The 16387-nt window shown below is 27.1% G+C and overlaps 1 protein-coding gene across 1 annotated transcript; it reads right to left on the bottom strand.

Annotated features, from left to right (window-relative positions):
• Positions 1-1165: 1165 nt before the first annotated feature.
• On the bottom strand, positions 1166-4535 carry LOC136075491 (uncharacterized). The gene is made up of 5 exons (XM_065788845.1): positions 4388-4535; positions 3081-3203; positions 2227-2532; positions 1943-2065; positions 1166-1796 (listed from the first exon to the last, which is right to left on the bottom strand). The coding sequence occupies exons 1-5, from the start codon at positions 4440-4442 to the stop codon at positions 1471-1473; spliced, it is 933 nt and encodes a 310-aa protein (XP_065644917.1). The 5' UTR covers positions 4443-4535; the 3' UTR covers positions 1166-1470.
• Positions 4536-16387: the final 11852 nt, after the last annotated feature.

The following is a 16387-nucleotide window of genomic DNA, read 5'->3' as shown; positions in this document are numbered from 1 at the left end:
GATTCTGTAAAAATATATATATATAAATTTTCCATTATAATAACTTCTAGTAACTTGAAGTGTTTTCAAACTCCTGTTGAAATTAATATCGCATAAAAGTCAAACTATTTTCTTTAACTCTGGGATATTCGGTTTATGGTTTTTTTTCAAACAAAGGTATTTTTTTTGAATATAAAGTTAAACTATTTTATCGGATTTGATTTATTCAAGTTGTATTGTTTACACATTAAAAAGGGTGACTGGAATAGTGTCGAAAAATGAAATTCAGAATAGTGTCGAATATACTAAAAAGGCCTAATGTCGCAAAAAAGGAATAGTGTCGCAAATGAATTTTATGAATAGTGTCGAACACTAAAAAAAGGAATAGTGTCGGAAGTATTAAAAACGGAATAGTGTCCCAAACAGTTCATTTCAGCAATTGCTTACTCGTTTTGCTTATCTTTAAAGAATACGACTTTTACAGAAAAAAACAGAGAATAATGAAACAAAAGATTGCTGCCCCATGTCAAACCCTCAGTCGATGAGGCAGCACTCCCTTACGGGTCAGGCTATTTAATAGTCGATGTATGTATTGAAGCCCCTGGCAGAAGGCTATTTCAGTATGACACCAGACATACTATCTAAATACAGATTTATAGTTATTAAACACAGATATTTTTTTTATATTTTTGTTACTATTCATTCAACTCCTTTAGGCCATTATTCCTTCTTACAATTTTTGACACTATTTATTAAATTCATTTGCGACACGACTCCTTTTTTTTGTTTTCGACACTATTCATTAAACTCCTTTGCGACGTTATTCCATATTTTGTTATTCGACAATCAATAATGAGACAATTTGCGACACTATTCCTTTTTTACATTTTCGGCAACGAAATTTGCGACATTAAATATTTGCGACAATCAAAATAATGTGATAATATTCCGCCACACCATTGAAAACATATCTAGTCCTCTTCATTAAACTTTTTCATTCGAGTTAACTTTTTTTTCTTTGATAAAGAAAACATATTTGCTTCTTATGTTCAAAATTATTTGGCAACTATGTTGTTAAATTAAATGACAGACGTAAAAAATCAAAAAAAGAAAAAAAAAAGAAGAAAAACAATTATAAACTGAAAAGTTAAAACAATTAGTAACTGAAAAGTAACAACAACTTTAATTTTTTTTTAATGTTTTTATTTAATGAATTAACACACCATTTTACTGAGCACTTTTCATATAAAACTGCACCAATATAAAAAAATACTTTCTATATAAACTATGTTTTAACTGCTGTATAATAATTTATTTTCCAAATAAACCATTTTAAATACATTATATAAATATACTGCCTAAATAAATTGCGATTTATTTTCCCAAATAATTATTTATATTCAGGATTATTGCAGCAGGAAACGAAGCGAGAATGCAACCTTACACCATGAACACGCATTTATAAAAAAACCCAATGCAACCAAACTCTAATCAATATAACTCCATCAAAATTGAACTAATTGACAAAAGCGAAAAGCTAGCATCTTTTTTGAAAAGTTCATCAAACGGTTGTTCTTGTTGTAACTTTATGGTGAAGTCTTGATGTCGAAGGAAATATCCAGGATAATTAGTGGATTCAAATGAAACGTAGTTTGGGTAGTAATAATTTTTACGCATAATAAAAGAAGCATCATTTTTAAAAAGCTCGGAGTAAAGATCTACTTGGTTAAGCTTAAGGATAAAATTTTGATGACGTAGGTACTTAAGGCCATTAATTACCGACTGCAGAGAAACAGAGTCTTCTCGCCCGTTAAGTGCTAAAAGAATAAAAAGTATAATAATAAGAACTTCTACAAAAAGCTAAAAACAAAATAAAAGCACAGATGTGCAAAACATATTTTACAAAGTTCAAGAAACAATACCATAGCTACTTTATTTTGTCCGTAACTACTAACAACAATACCTTTAACAACGCGAAATTGATCCAAAGAATTTAAAATAATAGCTGCTGTATCATCGCTTCGAACTCCTATTCGATATCGCAGATAGTTATTGGACTGCAGTAAATATTGTTGTCCGATATATGCTTATGAAATAGAATTAATAAAACAATTATTTAATTAAAACAAATAATTATGTCAACATTTTTCAAAAACTAAAATGTAGAATAGCTCTTTTTTTTTTTTTGAAAAAGAAAAAACAAGTTTATATTGTGGACTTAAAAATATTTCTCAAAATTAAACTTACAAATTCCAAGCTGCACAAGCCTAAAACTTGCATCTCTTCTGAAAAGTTCTTCTTGAGGTTGTTCTTTTTGTAGCTTCACTGTAAAGTCTTGATGTCTAAGAAAATATCCAGGGTAGTTTGTGGACTCAAGTGAAACATAACCAGGATAATACTTGTTAGGGCAAATAATGAATGAAGCATCATTTTTGAAAAGGTCAGAGTAAAGATCGACCTGATGTAACTTAAGAATAAAATCTTGATGACGAAGATACTTGTTTCTCTCTTTAACTGATTGAAAAGATACTGAGTCGCTTCGTCCGTTTAATGCTGAAATAGTAAGGACTCAATATAAAATCGAATTTAGTATAAAAGAAAGAATTTTAGAATTATGTTTTTTTTAAACAAATCGAGTGACTATGATGAAAGTAAAATTTTAACCAACTATGGTGGTATGCAATTTTTTAAATTGTATACCACCATAGTCGGTTAAAGTTTGCTAGATTTTAAGTTAAGTAATTAAAAAAAACTCCTAAATAACTCGATTGATTTTTAATTTGATTATTAATTTTTAATGTATAAACAAGTTTTCATGATCATGACATAGTTCTGTTTACGTCTGATAAGGTTTTGCAATGTTAAGTAAAGTGTGTGAAAATCGAAAAATCTTTTATAAACTTTACAAAGAAACGTAATCTTACAAGAAATACTAAAGAAACGAAGAAAACTGAAAAAACAGTGCTGAAATTGATAGAAAAAACTTTTACACGTAATGGAAGGTACTTTACAAAATTTCAAATTTAATTGCATATAGTAGTTTATTAAGCTTTTTACCATACCAAGAAACTTTGCATTTCTATTCTAATTTTTAATTGTACCTCTAACGATGCGATATTCTTCAGCGCTGTATAAAGCAATTCCAACAGTGGCATCACTTCTCACTCCAATTCGATATTGCCGGTAGTTGTTGGATTCAAATGAATATATTTCTCCAATGTTTGCTGTTAAAATTCAAAAAGAATTTAAAATAATATTACTTTTTTTAAAAACGACTTTAATCTAACATTCGAGGAAGTAACTAAAATCTAAAAAAGTAATTTGAAAACGCAAAAATAAATTTGAGACCTTATGTTTATTAAAAATTTATTTTTTATTTTTTTAGTTTTAAGAAAGTTGTTTTCGTAAAATTAAATATTAAATATTTGAAAACTGTTTGGTGACATTAGACAACTGTCTGAAATATTTGAAAGTCTTGCTTTCAATATGCTGAAAAGTGCAACTTTATTAATTTGTGTTTTTAAAGTTTAAAATTAACTAATTTAACGAGTACTAGTAGTTTAGCTTATTTAATGAAAACAAGTATAAAATTTAAATATAAATTAATAACGACAGGAGCAAGTAGAAGACAAAAATCTTGTCATCAAGCCCCTATAGTAAGCGTAAAATATTTTTTACAAATTTCTCAATAAATAAATTTACAAATACTCATTATATAAAATAAGTTAGTACATACTTACAACAAGAATATGATAAATTGCAAAAATTAAATAAATACATACAGTAAAAAATATCGCAAACTTTTTTTTTTTCACCGTTGTATATACATATTTTCAACGTTGATATATTCATATTATTTCACAAAAATATTTTTGTGTCTGTTAATTTAAGTAAATTCTCTTTAACTATATCTTTAAAACAACTTATTGAAGTTATACTTTACGTATTTTCATTAAGAACTATGTTCTACAGACGAGGTCCTCTATCTGAAATCGAGTAACCAGATGTTTTAAGAGTTGGCTTAGGTAAACTAAAATTATGGATAGAGCACCTCGATGTAAATACATTATGCATCTTTAGATTTGTTCATAATTTTTTCTTAAAATTTATGTTTTTTTAACTAGTTCATTTCTGGATGGTAAATTTAAATATTATATTTGCATTCAGGTAAAAATTACCAATTTTTACACTATGTAATTTTTGATCTTTAACTAGTAAACTTTTCAGATTTTTTTTGATAGGTAAACAATAATTCTGTGATGATTTTGGCGTACCAGTTTAGCTCAACATAACTTTGACCTAGTAAAACATTCATTACGCCAAAGTTAGTCTTAGGAACAGCACAGTTTAGTTAGCCCACCTAAATTCAAGAAACTATAAAAAATTAAAAATTCAAAAATACTATTACCTTCTACAAATAAATAAAGATAACTTGCAATCAAAAGTAAAATTAGTTTGCCCATCTTTTTTTTTCAATTCAATTATTTATTAAGTCTATAAAATATTTTTTTACTCTATTAGTAAAAAATCTTTTAATTATAAATTTTTGAAAAAGTTTTGTTTATATATGTTTGATTTCATAATATGGATATCCGTTTTTCCAGATATTCGATACAAACCACATTTTATTTGCATAACACCTTAGTTATTTTAATTGATTTCAAAGTCTATTGAAACGCTTGATCCTAATCATTTTAATGATATTTAGAACTCCGCCCACCTTTTATATAATTTTCTTTGTATAGTTACATAGATATAGTCAAATGCAATGTTGTAGCTAGTGGGTTGCCCCCCCCTCCCCCAATAGAAAAAAAACAAACTTGCCGTAAGTGCCCTAACCTCTTAAAATTTTTTTCATCAGGTTTTACTATAAAAGAAAGAAAAAAACTCCTCAAGTTTGGAAAAAGCCCCTTAAATTTCCAATTGGGCTACCTAATTTTGCTGCACCCTTCTCCTATATCAATCGGCGTGTCTGAGAAAACGTAGTCATGGCTCTTAGCAAATGGAGTAGAAGTTGGTTTTTAAGTAGTTATAATTAAAATGTAAAACTGCAATACAGACCAATATTATAGTTACTTAAAGTAACGTATTTAAAAAAAAAAAATAAACGTATGTAAATATGTATACATATTTACATACATAAATATGTATACATATATACATATATATATATAACCTATAAAAGGTGAAACAGACTGTAGAATGAATTTCGATAAGCGATTTTATTATTTTATTATTGCTCTGTTCATCGAGCACTCTATTTGTAAATTACACTAACTTAACTTGGGTATTCTTTATAAAAAATATCCAATTTGAAAAAATAGCACGAAAAGGTTTCTTAATTTAATATTTTAATTTAAACAGTATTTACAATATAATAATTAGTTTATAATTAGTTTTGACATACAGATCTATTAAGTCTAACGGAAACTGTGTTTTATGTACTAAAACTATATTATGCAATAATACGTTATTATATATCTTAAATATGAATTAAAGTATAGAATATATTACATAACATAAAAAACTACATTTTATAATATAATATAGATTAAATTATATTATATTTTATACTATAGATTATATTACATAATAAAACTATATAGCTGTATTAGATGACTAGTAACACTATAGTCAAAACTGAATTTTATATGGCTTGAAACACTTTATGGACAAAAAGCACTTTTTACAAACCATTAGTTTTGAAACAATAAATGCTAAATATACTGTGAAAAATTGAATTACAGTACACAGACCATCAAGTTGCATGACTTTAGATATCAGTATTTTTGTGCGTTACAGCATTAGCTTGACAGAACTAAAAAAATCATTGAAATCTGCTGTAAAATGGAACTAATGCAATTAAAGAGCTTCATATCTATACAAATGTCTATATCATCATTTTCCTTACTTAACAACGAGTTAACTTTTTTCTAAAAAGAAACAATCTTTTAGGAAGATTTCTAATCTGCAAAAATAAATCTATTTGCTTGAATCTCTTTTCGAGAATCTTGCAATTGCAAAACCTAATATATAAATTAAGCATCTCTCGTTTGTGCAGTTGCCAAACTTAATATACAAATTTAAAATCACCGTTCTAGTTCAAATGTGCTTTTTTAATGCCTTTAATACCCTTAATTGTTTTTTATAATTTCCATTGTATCATTTGATATCTAACAACTATTTTTATTAACTTTAATTGTGTTTTTTGATACCTTCACAATTAGATTTTTTTAGCATCCTAACAGTTATGATGCCAAAAGATTAGCTGATGATAATAATCTTTATTGCCTGCCGTATCAGGGCGTATATAAATATTTATTACGAACTAGAATTTACTTTAACAAAAGCTAAACTAAATTAAATTGAATGTGTTTTATAAAGCAGCAAATAAGGAAAAACAAAACCTATTAATCAAATAACTTGTTTAACAAAACAGTAGCAATAGAAAATATTAGTATAAAATCGTAATGTTGCTTTGAAGATAACGGTAACAGTTTTAAAGATGACTAAAACAACATTTCATAAAGCTTTTTAAAAAAACTTTAGACTTAGTGTGTCACAATGCCAAGAAAATAATGAGACGGTTATAAGAAAAAGAGCTTTATAAATTCAAGCAAGTTTTCTGAAAGAAAGTCGTGATGATTTTATATTAGAAAGTCAAAATGATATTTTTGAAACGGATAAAACGTAAAAAAGACTAAATTAAGTTGCAGCAAATATTTTTTTTATTTACTGCGGTAATTGTAAAAGTTGGTGGGGTAATTTGAAAAGGAGGTGTGCTAAAGTGACTGATACTCAGAAAGTTGTTTATAGAATAAAAAATTCAGAGTAAATTTTTTTTTTAAATCTTAAATCTAAATAATAAACATATAAAAGATGGCTTTTTGATTAGTCTTATGTTCAGCTTATGAGGCTTTTTTAGATAACAAGAAATATGGATTGAACTAAATTTCACGCTTTCTTTTATAAATTATTTTAATGTTTTTTGCTTTTTGTATATTATATTTAACATATAACTAAAAAAGGCTGGCATTCATTTTTGGTCATTTTTCTCAAAGCTGTCTCGCTGTGTTGTTGTGTAACATCAACAACAATGTTTATAAAATATTTTTAAACAGATTCATTTCTCATTTTACCTTTAGCAGCATCAGACAATGCAAAAACTTTTCTATCCTTGGTCTAATTTCCTTTGATATCTTTATAGATGAATATATTTTCCGAGGATTCTGATTTTCATCTTATGCAACCAGGGTCGTCCCGAACGCGGGGTGTAGGGGTGTACCACCCCCTCCCCGAAAGCTGTCATAAAAGCATTTGATTTGGCACATTGAGTAAGTTTTGAACTGTAGTTGGCAAAGTTTGACCATTTTTTTTTTTGGTGTCTCTAGTTGGCAAAAAGTACACACAACATCCCCCCTTCCCTCATGAAAAACCTCTTCGGGACGGCCCTGGATACAACAGTGTAAATCTTCGAATGGTAATACTCTTATGCTAGTGACTTCAGTTAAGAAAATTTTTTGCTCGCAAAAAATCAATCTCTAAAAATAAGATATATAAGAGTTTTTGCCTCTAATTATAATGTGTCACTAATTAAAATGTGTCACTAATTATAATGTGTCACTAATTTAATGTGTCACTAATTATAATGTGTCACTAATTATAATGTGTCACTAATTTAATGTGTCACTAATTTAATGTGTCACTAATTATAATGTGTCACTAATTATAATGTGTCACTAATTTAATGTGTCACTAATTTAATGTGTCACTAATTTCATGTGTCACTAATTATAATGTGTCACTAATTGGCACTACAATTAATAATAATCTAAAGATTGATGAAAACATTTAATATTTATGTAGTTAAGAAAACGATATATACTCTTTTAAGAGAAGTTTTTTAACCCGTGATAAAACTACCCTGTTATTGAACATATTTATCGTGTCTTTCTTTTTTTGTATTATTCTCTAATTTTGATGTTTTGATTCAAGTTCAATGACCTTAATGACAGAATTCATAAAAAAGCTCTTGATGTAGTTCACAAAAAAAATTATCTTTTTGTTATTGATTTTTTTTTTTAACAACAAATATATTTCGCTGCTGATAAACCAAAATAAACCACAGATGAGTTTTACATTGTAAATATCAATAAATAAATTATTTTTAGAAAACAGACTAGGATTCAAAGAAGAAACGGGAAAAAGAAATGCAATAACATATTAAACATTTCATCCAGCCTCTTAGTATAATAAATTTTAAAAAAAAAGTTATAAGAAACCACTAGAATATATACCTATAAAAATAAACTACTAATGTAATAAGATTTTAATTTTTTTTAACAATAGCAAAGATATTTCGTTTTTTTTTTTTTTTGCTTTAAACTTGAATGAGATTAATGATTTTAGTATATTACCATTATGTTTTTGAAAACAATTTGATAACTAAGGTCAAAATGCTAATTTCGTAGTTTTCTAAAAATCATTCTTTATATTTAATTAAATTTTTTAGCAGGCGAAGAAAGTTCGATTGGTTTGTTCTTAGGAACAAATAAAGAAATTTTCGTCACGATTTTTGTCAAACTTATAAAAAAAATTAGCTAGAGTTATGTTTTAATTATATTTTTTTACTTAAATATAAAAGTTAACTTCTGATAAATATTTATTTCATATTCGTTTATCATTTTTATATCTCTCATTTAAAGTTTAGTGTGCTCTCCTTCTTTTCTCATATATAGTTTTACATGCATGTTTTTGTACAGTTTGTATTCTTTTTTTTTTTTTTTTTTTTTTTTACGTTATGTCGGTTGTTGACATAATATTGTTGATGATATATACCAATAATATTGATAATATTTCCTTTACTTTCGATAATAGTTACTAAAGATATTATGACGTAGTTGATAAAACAATGAGTTAAAGAGAAGTAAAATAACTTTTGACAAAGTTTATTTGAAATTTACAAATGGGCGAACCAGGGGCGGGTTTTAACTTTCACTATGGGGATCGCAATTTTCCTTTTTTTTTTTATTTTACATTAAACTTTTTGCTATAGAAAATAATTTAATTTTACAAATACCAAAAAGATTTTTGGGTCCGACTGATTTTAATGCCAGAACCTTGAAGTGGGTATTGGCACAAATGAGAACTAGAAAAAGTGTGAAGCAGTTACCTAATGATGAAACGAAAAAATGACTAAAGTAATAACCGGTCAAAATTACAATTTTTTTAAGATTATATTTAAATTTTTTTAATAAATTTGATAATTGTTATGTTAATTTTTAAGAAAATTGAACATTTGCTTTAAAAAGTCATAAAAACGAACTCAGAAAGTAAGTTTTTTCAAAGGGTATTTTCACAAAAATTAGACACTTTAATTTATTTTAGACAGAGAATGTGACTGTAGAATGCGTTTTTTCATTTTTTATCAATATTAAAAAGTAAGGAGAGTTCGTTTTTTAAAAAATTTCATGGAGAATTAAAATCTAGAAAAAAATATATTTTGCACGGGGAAGAGGGGTACGCTTAGTTTAGAATGGAAAAAAGACGAAAATATGACTAATTAAAAAGAAAAAATTATAAAAAAATATTTTATAAAATGTTTAAACTTAATGTAAACTTGTTATAAATATGTTGAGCTTTATGAAAATTCATTAAAATAACCACAATTTTGTGAAAGTTGTTTGTAAGAAAAATTACTCATAATTTAGACAGTGAATGTCACCAAAAGGTGCGGTGTCTTTTTTTACACTAATAAAAAGTCAAGCAATTTTATTACAAACAACAATATATTATATACTAATACATTTTATAGTATATGTTTTATAAAATTGTTATCTTTATTAAAATTAATCTTAAGCTTTATATTACAATAACACTTACACTTCCTTTGAAACCCTTTCTTGTGGCGTTACCTAGGGATCTATTCTAGGTCCTTTGCTTTTTCTTGTCTATACGAATAACACAATTTTATTCTTTTTGCAGATGACGCCCAAGCTTTCTATACCCACTCAAACACTAAAACTATTTTTAACACAGTAAATCAGGAGCTTGAAGATCTAAGCGATTGGTTAAAGGCCAACAAACTTTCCTTGAACATTGAAAAAAGTAAATACATTCTTTTCACTAAACCATCAAAGTCAGTAATATTATTATTAAAATATCCAGATATTTTAGTTGACAAAACAAAATTAAAAACAGCATTTTCTGTGAAGTTTCTAGGAGTAATTCTAGATTAACATATTAGCTGGAAAGAGCATATCAGATTGTTAGAAGATAGATGAGATTATTCATAAAACCAAGCATATTTTAAATAAATAATGTGTAAAAAGTTTATACTTAGCATTTGTTTATAGCTACCTTAGCTACTGCAATGTTGCATCGGCAAGTACTTACCAATCAAAACTAGCCTTAGTCTATAAAAAATAAAAACAAGCATGCCGCATATTTACAAATGGATATGCTAATGCCAAACAAATAATGAAAGAACTGAGAGTTCCTACAATTTATGAACAAAACATCTATAGCGTCCTTCAGTTTATGTTTAAATTAAAAAATAATTTGGTCCCAAAAATATTCCATAATTATTTCCAACTTATTGATCATAAATATGAAACAAAGTATTCTAAGCATAACTACTATATTCCAAAAATGTCTTTGAGACAATCCAAATTCTTAATATCTAGAAGAGAACCGCAATCGTGGAACTCATTTCTCACCAATGAGATTAAAACGATAAACTCTTTTCGACATTTTAAATGCGTTTTTAAACAGCAATTACTTGGCCTCAACATTACTGAAACAATATTTTATTTTTAAAAAACTTTTACAGGTCTTGAAATTTTTTTTTCATTTACACAATAGCTGGAAGTATTTATGGTTATATTTATAATAATGCATTTAATTGTATTTATATTTATAAAGATGCATTTACTTGGCTATTATAGTTATACGAGTTTTTGTATTTATATATTCTTAACTATTGTATGATTTGTGTTTATCTTATATTTAATTGATATTGACTGTAAAACATAATTAAAATTGACGGGGCAAGATGATAAGACCATCGTCTTCTGCTTGCTCCAGTCAATTTATTACGTTAACAATTTTGTAAAAAATTTTATATTACAGATAACTTTGCACCCTCTTAACAATCATAAATTTGACACTTACAATTTAAAATATCAAACATTTTATCAAGATTTAATATAAACTCTTATTTTATTCTGTTTTTTTGCTTTGTTCACAGATATTAAAAATGAAACGTCTCAAATAATTTTATACACTATAATGTTTAATAATATATAATAAATAATAGAAGCTTTAAAATAAGCATTTGCCTTTTGCCACTGGGTAATAACGGAAAATCCAACCTTTTTTGCAGTTTCTTTTATTATAAAACTCTAGAGTTTTTATAGAACTGCAAATCGAAGTGTGTATATAGGAAACTTTCCCCAGCAAGACATTTTTTTTGTCCTGAAATCCCCATAAAATTCTTCACAAAAATGAACTATCCTTACTTTTAAAATTTAATAAAGAAAGGAAAAAACAGTGCACTCTACCGTCACATTTTCTGCCTAAATAATGATAAAAGTCCTTTTTTTTGTAAAAATACCTTTTGCAAAAACTGACTTATCTATGTTCGTTTTTATAACTTTTAACCAAATATTCAATATTTTTTAAAATTCAACATAATAATTATAGAGTTTATTTAAAATTTTATGAAAAATTATTTTTTGAAAAACTATTATTTGCCCCTGTTAGTAAGCCAACTTTTGTTCAAAACAACGCTTTCAACAAAAAAATGATAAAACGAGGATTGGATTTTGGACAAACCATGTCTATTTGGTATATGCGCCCCGCTTAAAAGATAATAATTTTTATATCATAACCAGGATACGTGCTTATAAAACCAACAACAATCTTACTTGGCCAATGTGACAAAATGTTATTTAAATTAGCATGCGTGAGTTTTTATAAGGGCGTCTTTATTTTCTTCACCAATTTTTGGTACCAAAGTTAATGTAGTTAAGCGTATTGTATAAGCAGATATATTCCTGCTTTGAACTGATGGAAACAAATTTATGAAAACTTCTTGTAGGTCTTTGAGTTATTGATTTGGGGAGCTAAATAGTTACAGTTTAAAAAAATTGCTTCGCCCTTAAAAAATTAAAAGTGAATGCCAAATATTTTGTATTTAGAAAAATTGCAAAACTACTGCAGCATTTAAAATTTAAAAGCCAATATTGATGATTAGCACTTTAAACATGTTTTTAACTGTTCCACCAATGCAATCACATGGTGACTTTCCATGTGATGTACCAAAGATATTTAACTCTTGTTGCATCCCAAAATTTTTAGCATGATTTTCAATGAATTCAATTAGTGTAAATTCTAAACTTTAAAGCTTTTCTCCACAACTTTCAATGAATTGACCCATTGTAGATGTACAATTTAAAAGCTCTATAGTACTATTCTTTTGTATTCTATCTTCATTTACTTTATCATTTTCTTCATATTATTGTTCGTTTTGTAATAGATTTGCAATTACATTATTAATAATATTTAAATTCCAGGGTAACGATAACACCTACGCACAATACATTCCCTTGACTCTCGGCTACAAACAATGTATATAATAAGTTATAATAATTCATCTTTAGCTTAACTCCACTAGACATAAGCTTTAGGTTTAGGTGTATTGTGCTGATACTTACTGCATGGGTCAAAAAAATTGATGGTCGTTTGAGCAACGCAACTTTAAAGCAGCTTGGAAATGCTGTTAATAGGTTTATATGTGGGAACGAACTTTAAAAATACACAATTGTTTAGCAAACATGACTTTGCTGTTGCATAAACTACTGAACATGGTTTTGTCGGCAATCAAACTTATATGGCAATAAAACAATAATACTATTTGTCAGACCCAGTAGTAGAAAACCATCTGCTTTGAAAATAGCAAATGCTAATTCCAATGTACCAAAGAAGTTGGTTAGTGATTTTAATTTCAAATCATTACCAAAAGCAAATGAGCGTGAGAAAAAATGAATAAGCGAAAAAAAGAGCTCAAGCATTCTTACAAGTATACCCATCAAAAAATTATTAAAACAAATAAAAAAAGCAAAAAGAAAAACAAAAATGTTTAAAAAAACAAAAATAAAGATGCTCGTGAAGCTAAAAAGGATGTTAATAAACTCAAGCTAAATTTCTATAGGCGTAAGTCTATAAAATCCAGGACAAACAATCTGTGCTGAGAATGTGCAAAGGATGCTTTTATAAGATGTTCTGCTTGTGAGGAGAAATATTGTAACCCTATAACAGGAAATTAGATTAAGTGCTGTCAATGCCAAGAGTGGTTGCATGAGAAATGTTTCAATTATGAAAAGAGTAAATTTATTTGTGACTATTGTTAGAGGTACAACTAAACACTTAAATATTACGTTACATTGCTTTACACTTAGTTTAATAATTTGCAAGGTCTAAAAACACAATTACCATTTATTAAATTGTATAACATCAAAATATGTTTCATCAAAAGATAAAAACGTTTAACTATTTTCTGTTTGCCATCTTGCCCAAAAGTCAAAGTCATCTTGCCCCAGTACAAGGCAAGATGACGATTTGTTAAGGTTGTGAAAAAGTAAAATTATCTTTTATTTATTTGAATAAGTAATTGTTAGTATACTTAATAACACAAATGATAACTTTAACTTTTTCATGGAAAAAAACTTTACTATCTATGAAAATAAATTAATAAGCAACAAAAATTGTTAACATAGTTATCTTGCCTCGGGCTTCCTAATTTATATTTTGTTGAAAAACATTTTTAAAAATAATTTATTGTAGCAAATATATTTTTTTTAAGAAAACTCTTATTAATGTGATGAAATAATGATTTGAAGTTGAATAGAATTATATGAAAATAAAGTACGTAATTATTTATATCAGTGGTAGTCAACGTGGTACCGGTAAAGATTTTTTGGTCGGCGGTAGGAATTTGTTACGGTATAGAAAAATACTTCCTGTTATTAATGTTTACAAATTCTAAAAGAATAGCTAACATTAAAAATGGTTGTCTTTATATAATTGCAGTTGGGACGAGAACAACAATATATTGTTACATATATGTAAATAAAAAGCACATGGGTTATTTTAAAAATGTTTCAATACCAAATCATCGGTGAATAGAATATATTCGAAATTTAAATTATAATAATTATTCATTATAAAGCAAAATTAAGAAAACTTTACAAAATGATTAAGACAAGGAATATGCTCGCGGCTTTTTATTGGAATATTTGGGCTCATAGCTATTCGTCGGGTTTCATTGTAAGCATCATAACTAAACAAAACCCATTGTGTTTAATATGTAATAAAACTCTATTGAACGAGGGTATAAAACTAAGTAGATTGCGAGAGCATCTGTCTTCAAAACATCCAAATTTTTTTAAGAATTACATAAAAAAGTCCTAAGTTGGTCCTCAAATGCTCCATCATTTAATAAACAAAATGCCGCAAACAAAGACGTTGCATTTTTTATCGTATTTATAAATTGTAACATGTGAATTAATTGCATAAAGTGGTGAAAAATTATTTATCACCAATAAAAGAATTTATCACCAAAGCCATGCATCAAGATTTGCCTTAAGCTTTAAAAACATTGCCATCAAGTGATTCTTCAATTAGTCGTAGAATTGAAGCTATGGCAGTTAACGTGGAAAATAAACTGATAAATGTTTTCCAACAATGTTTATTTTCCTTGCAAGTGGATGAGTCTAGCATAGCAGACAATAATGTTTTAATGATGCCATATTTGTCTTATTTTGATAAATGTAATATATTGCAATATGAAATGCTATTCGCAATAAACTTTATTATGGATAAAACTGGAGTATATATATCCTAGTAGATTGAAATCATACTTTACAAAATAATGTGTGGCCGTGGCGCAGTGGTTAGAGCGCTTGCTTCAGAAGCAGGAGATCCAGGTTCAAAACGATTTCTTGACACATATTCGCGTCACGGTAAGAAAAGAGGCGTGAGTTTCATAGTTAAATGCACTTTCGCGGTGCTCAGTGATAAGGCCGTTAGGTCTCCTTGGTACACCTAAATAACAAAATAAAAATAATAAATTATTAAAATAATTTTTTGAATATTGTTACTTGCCAATGTACCAGAAACAAAAGGTCGCTATCGTGGATTTGTTGCTTTTTTGAAAGCTGAAGAGTCTAATTTTTTATTTATTCATTATGTGGTGTAACATAATTTTAGAAAAAATTTTAGTGAAAGTTTTTCACTCATCATTAAGTAAAGTAATTCGAGCTGTAAATAAAATAAAATGCAAAAAATGATGGAATGTTTCAGCAGCTGTGCCAGGATAATAAGGAAAATTTTATAAGACTACTTAGGCGTACAAAATTTCATTGACTGTCAATGGTTTAATCAGTTTGAAGTAGGGATGTGCCGAAATTATAATATTTCAGGCTGGAATGGCGGAATTTATTTTTTACTTTTTTTTCAAGACATTTGACTAATTTTATTTGCAGTATTCACTTATGTATGGATTTCTTAAAGTTTAAAGAAGCTTGTTATAAGAAACAAGTAAAAACAACATATTAGGTTTAAATGAAATAAGAATCAAATTAATGAAATAGATTTTAGGTTTAGGGCATCCAATACCGGCATACCGAGAACCGGTATCCCGATATACCGGTTGTTTTTCCAATACCGATACCGAGCTCTCAGTATCGGTATATACCGGTATTTCAGTTATTTTTCTCCGAACCAAGTTTTGGTTTTTAGAGAGTTATATGCGCGAAAATATATATTTAAAGAGCTATAAGCGAAGAAAACTTTCATTATAAAAATGGATGAAAAAAAATCTTTCTTAGATGTTGAAAGCCTTTTTAAATATTAAGTTATAAAAGTATTAAATAAGAGACATTTATATTTTGAAATATTAAACTCTTTTAATAATTAGTTAAAATATCTAAGCGAGGAAATATCATCGAAGAGAACTTAAGTGATAGAAAAAAAAAAAACCTTTCTTAGATAGAAGGTTTTTTTAATATTTAGTTACCTGTTTGTATTAAATATATATGTTAAATATATATGTCTATATATATATTTAACATATATATATGTTAAATATATATGTCTATATAACTATTGCAGCGCAAATATTTTTAAGTACTTTTATTTAAATAACCTTGGAGAAATCTACAAAAATCTTGTCATTTCACATGCAAACGCTTTCAGAAAATTGCAAAAGTAACGTGTTAGAAATTAGAATTCTACGCAGGAGAACATGGTTTTTAATAAAATACCGCATAAATATCTTAAATAACTTAAAGTTATCTAATCTCACTCCACTTTTTAAAAAAGCTGTCCATTGACAAATTTTGAAAAA

The sequence above is a fragment of the Hydra vulgaris genome, chromosome 01, assembly GCF_038396675.1.
Source record: "Hydra vulgaris chromosome 01, alternate assembly HydraT2T_AEP".
In the NCBI taxonomy this organism is placed as follows: Eukaryota; Metazoa; Cnidaria; class Hydrozoa; order Anthoathecata; family Hydridae; genus Hydra; species Hydra vulgaris.
This window is presented reverse-complemented; position numbering and strand designations above follow the sequence as displayed.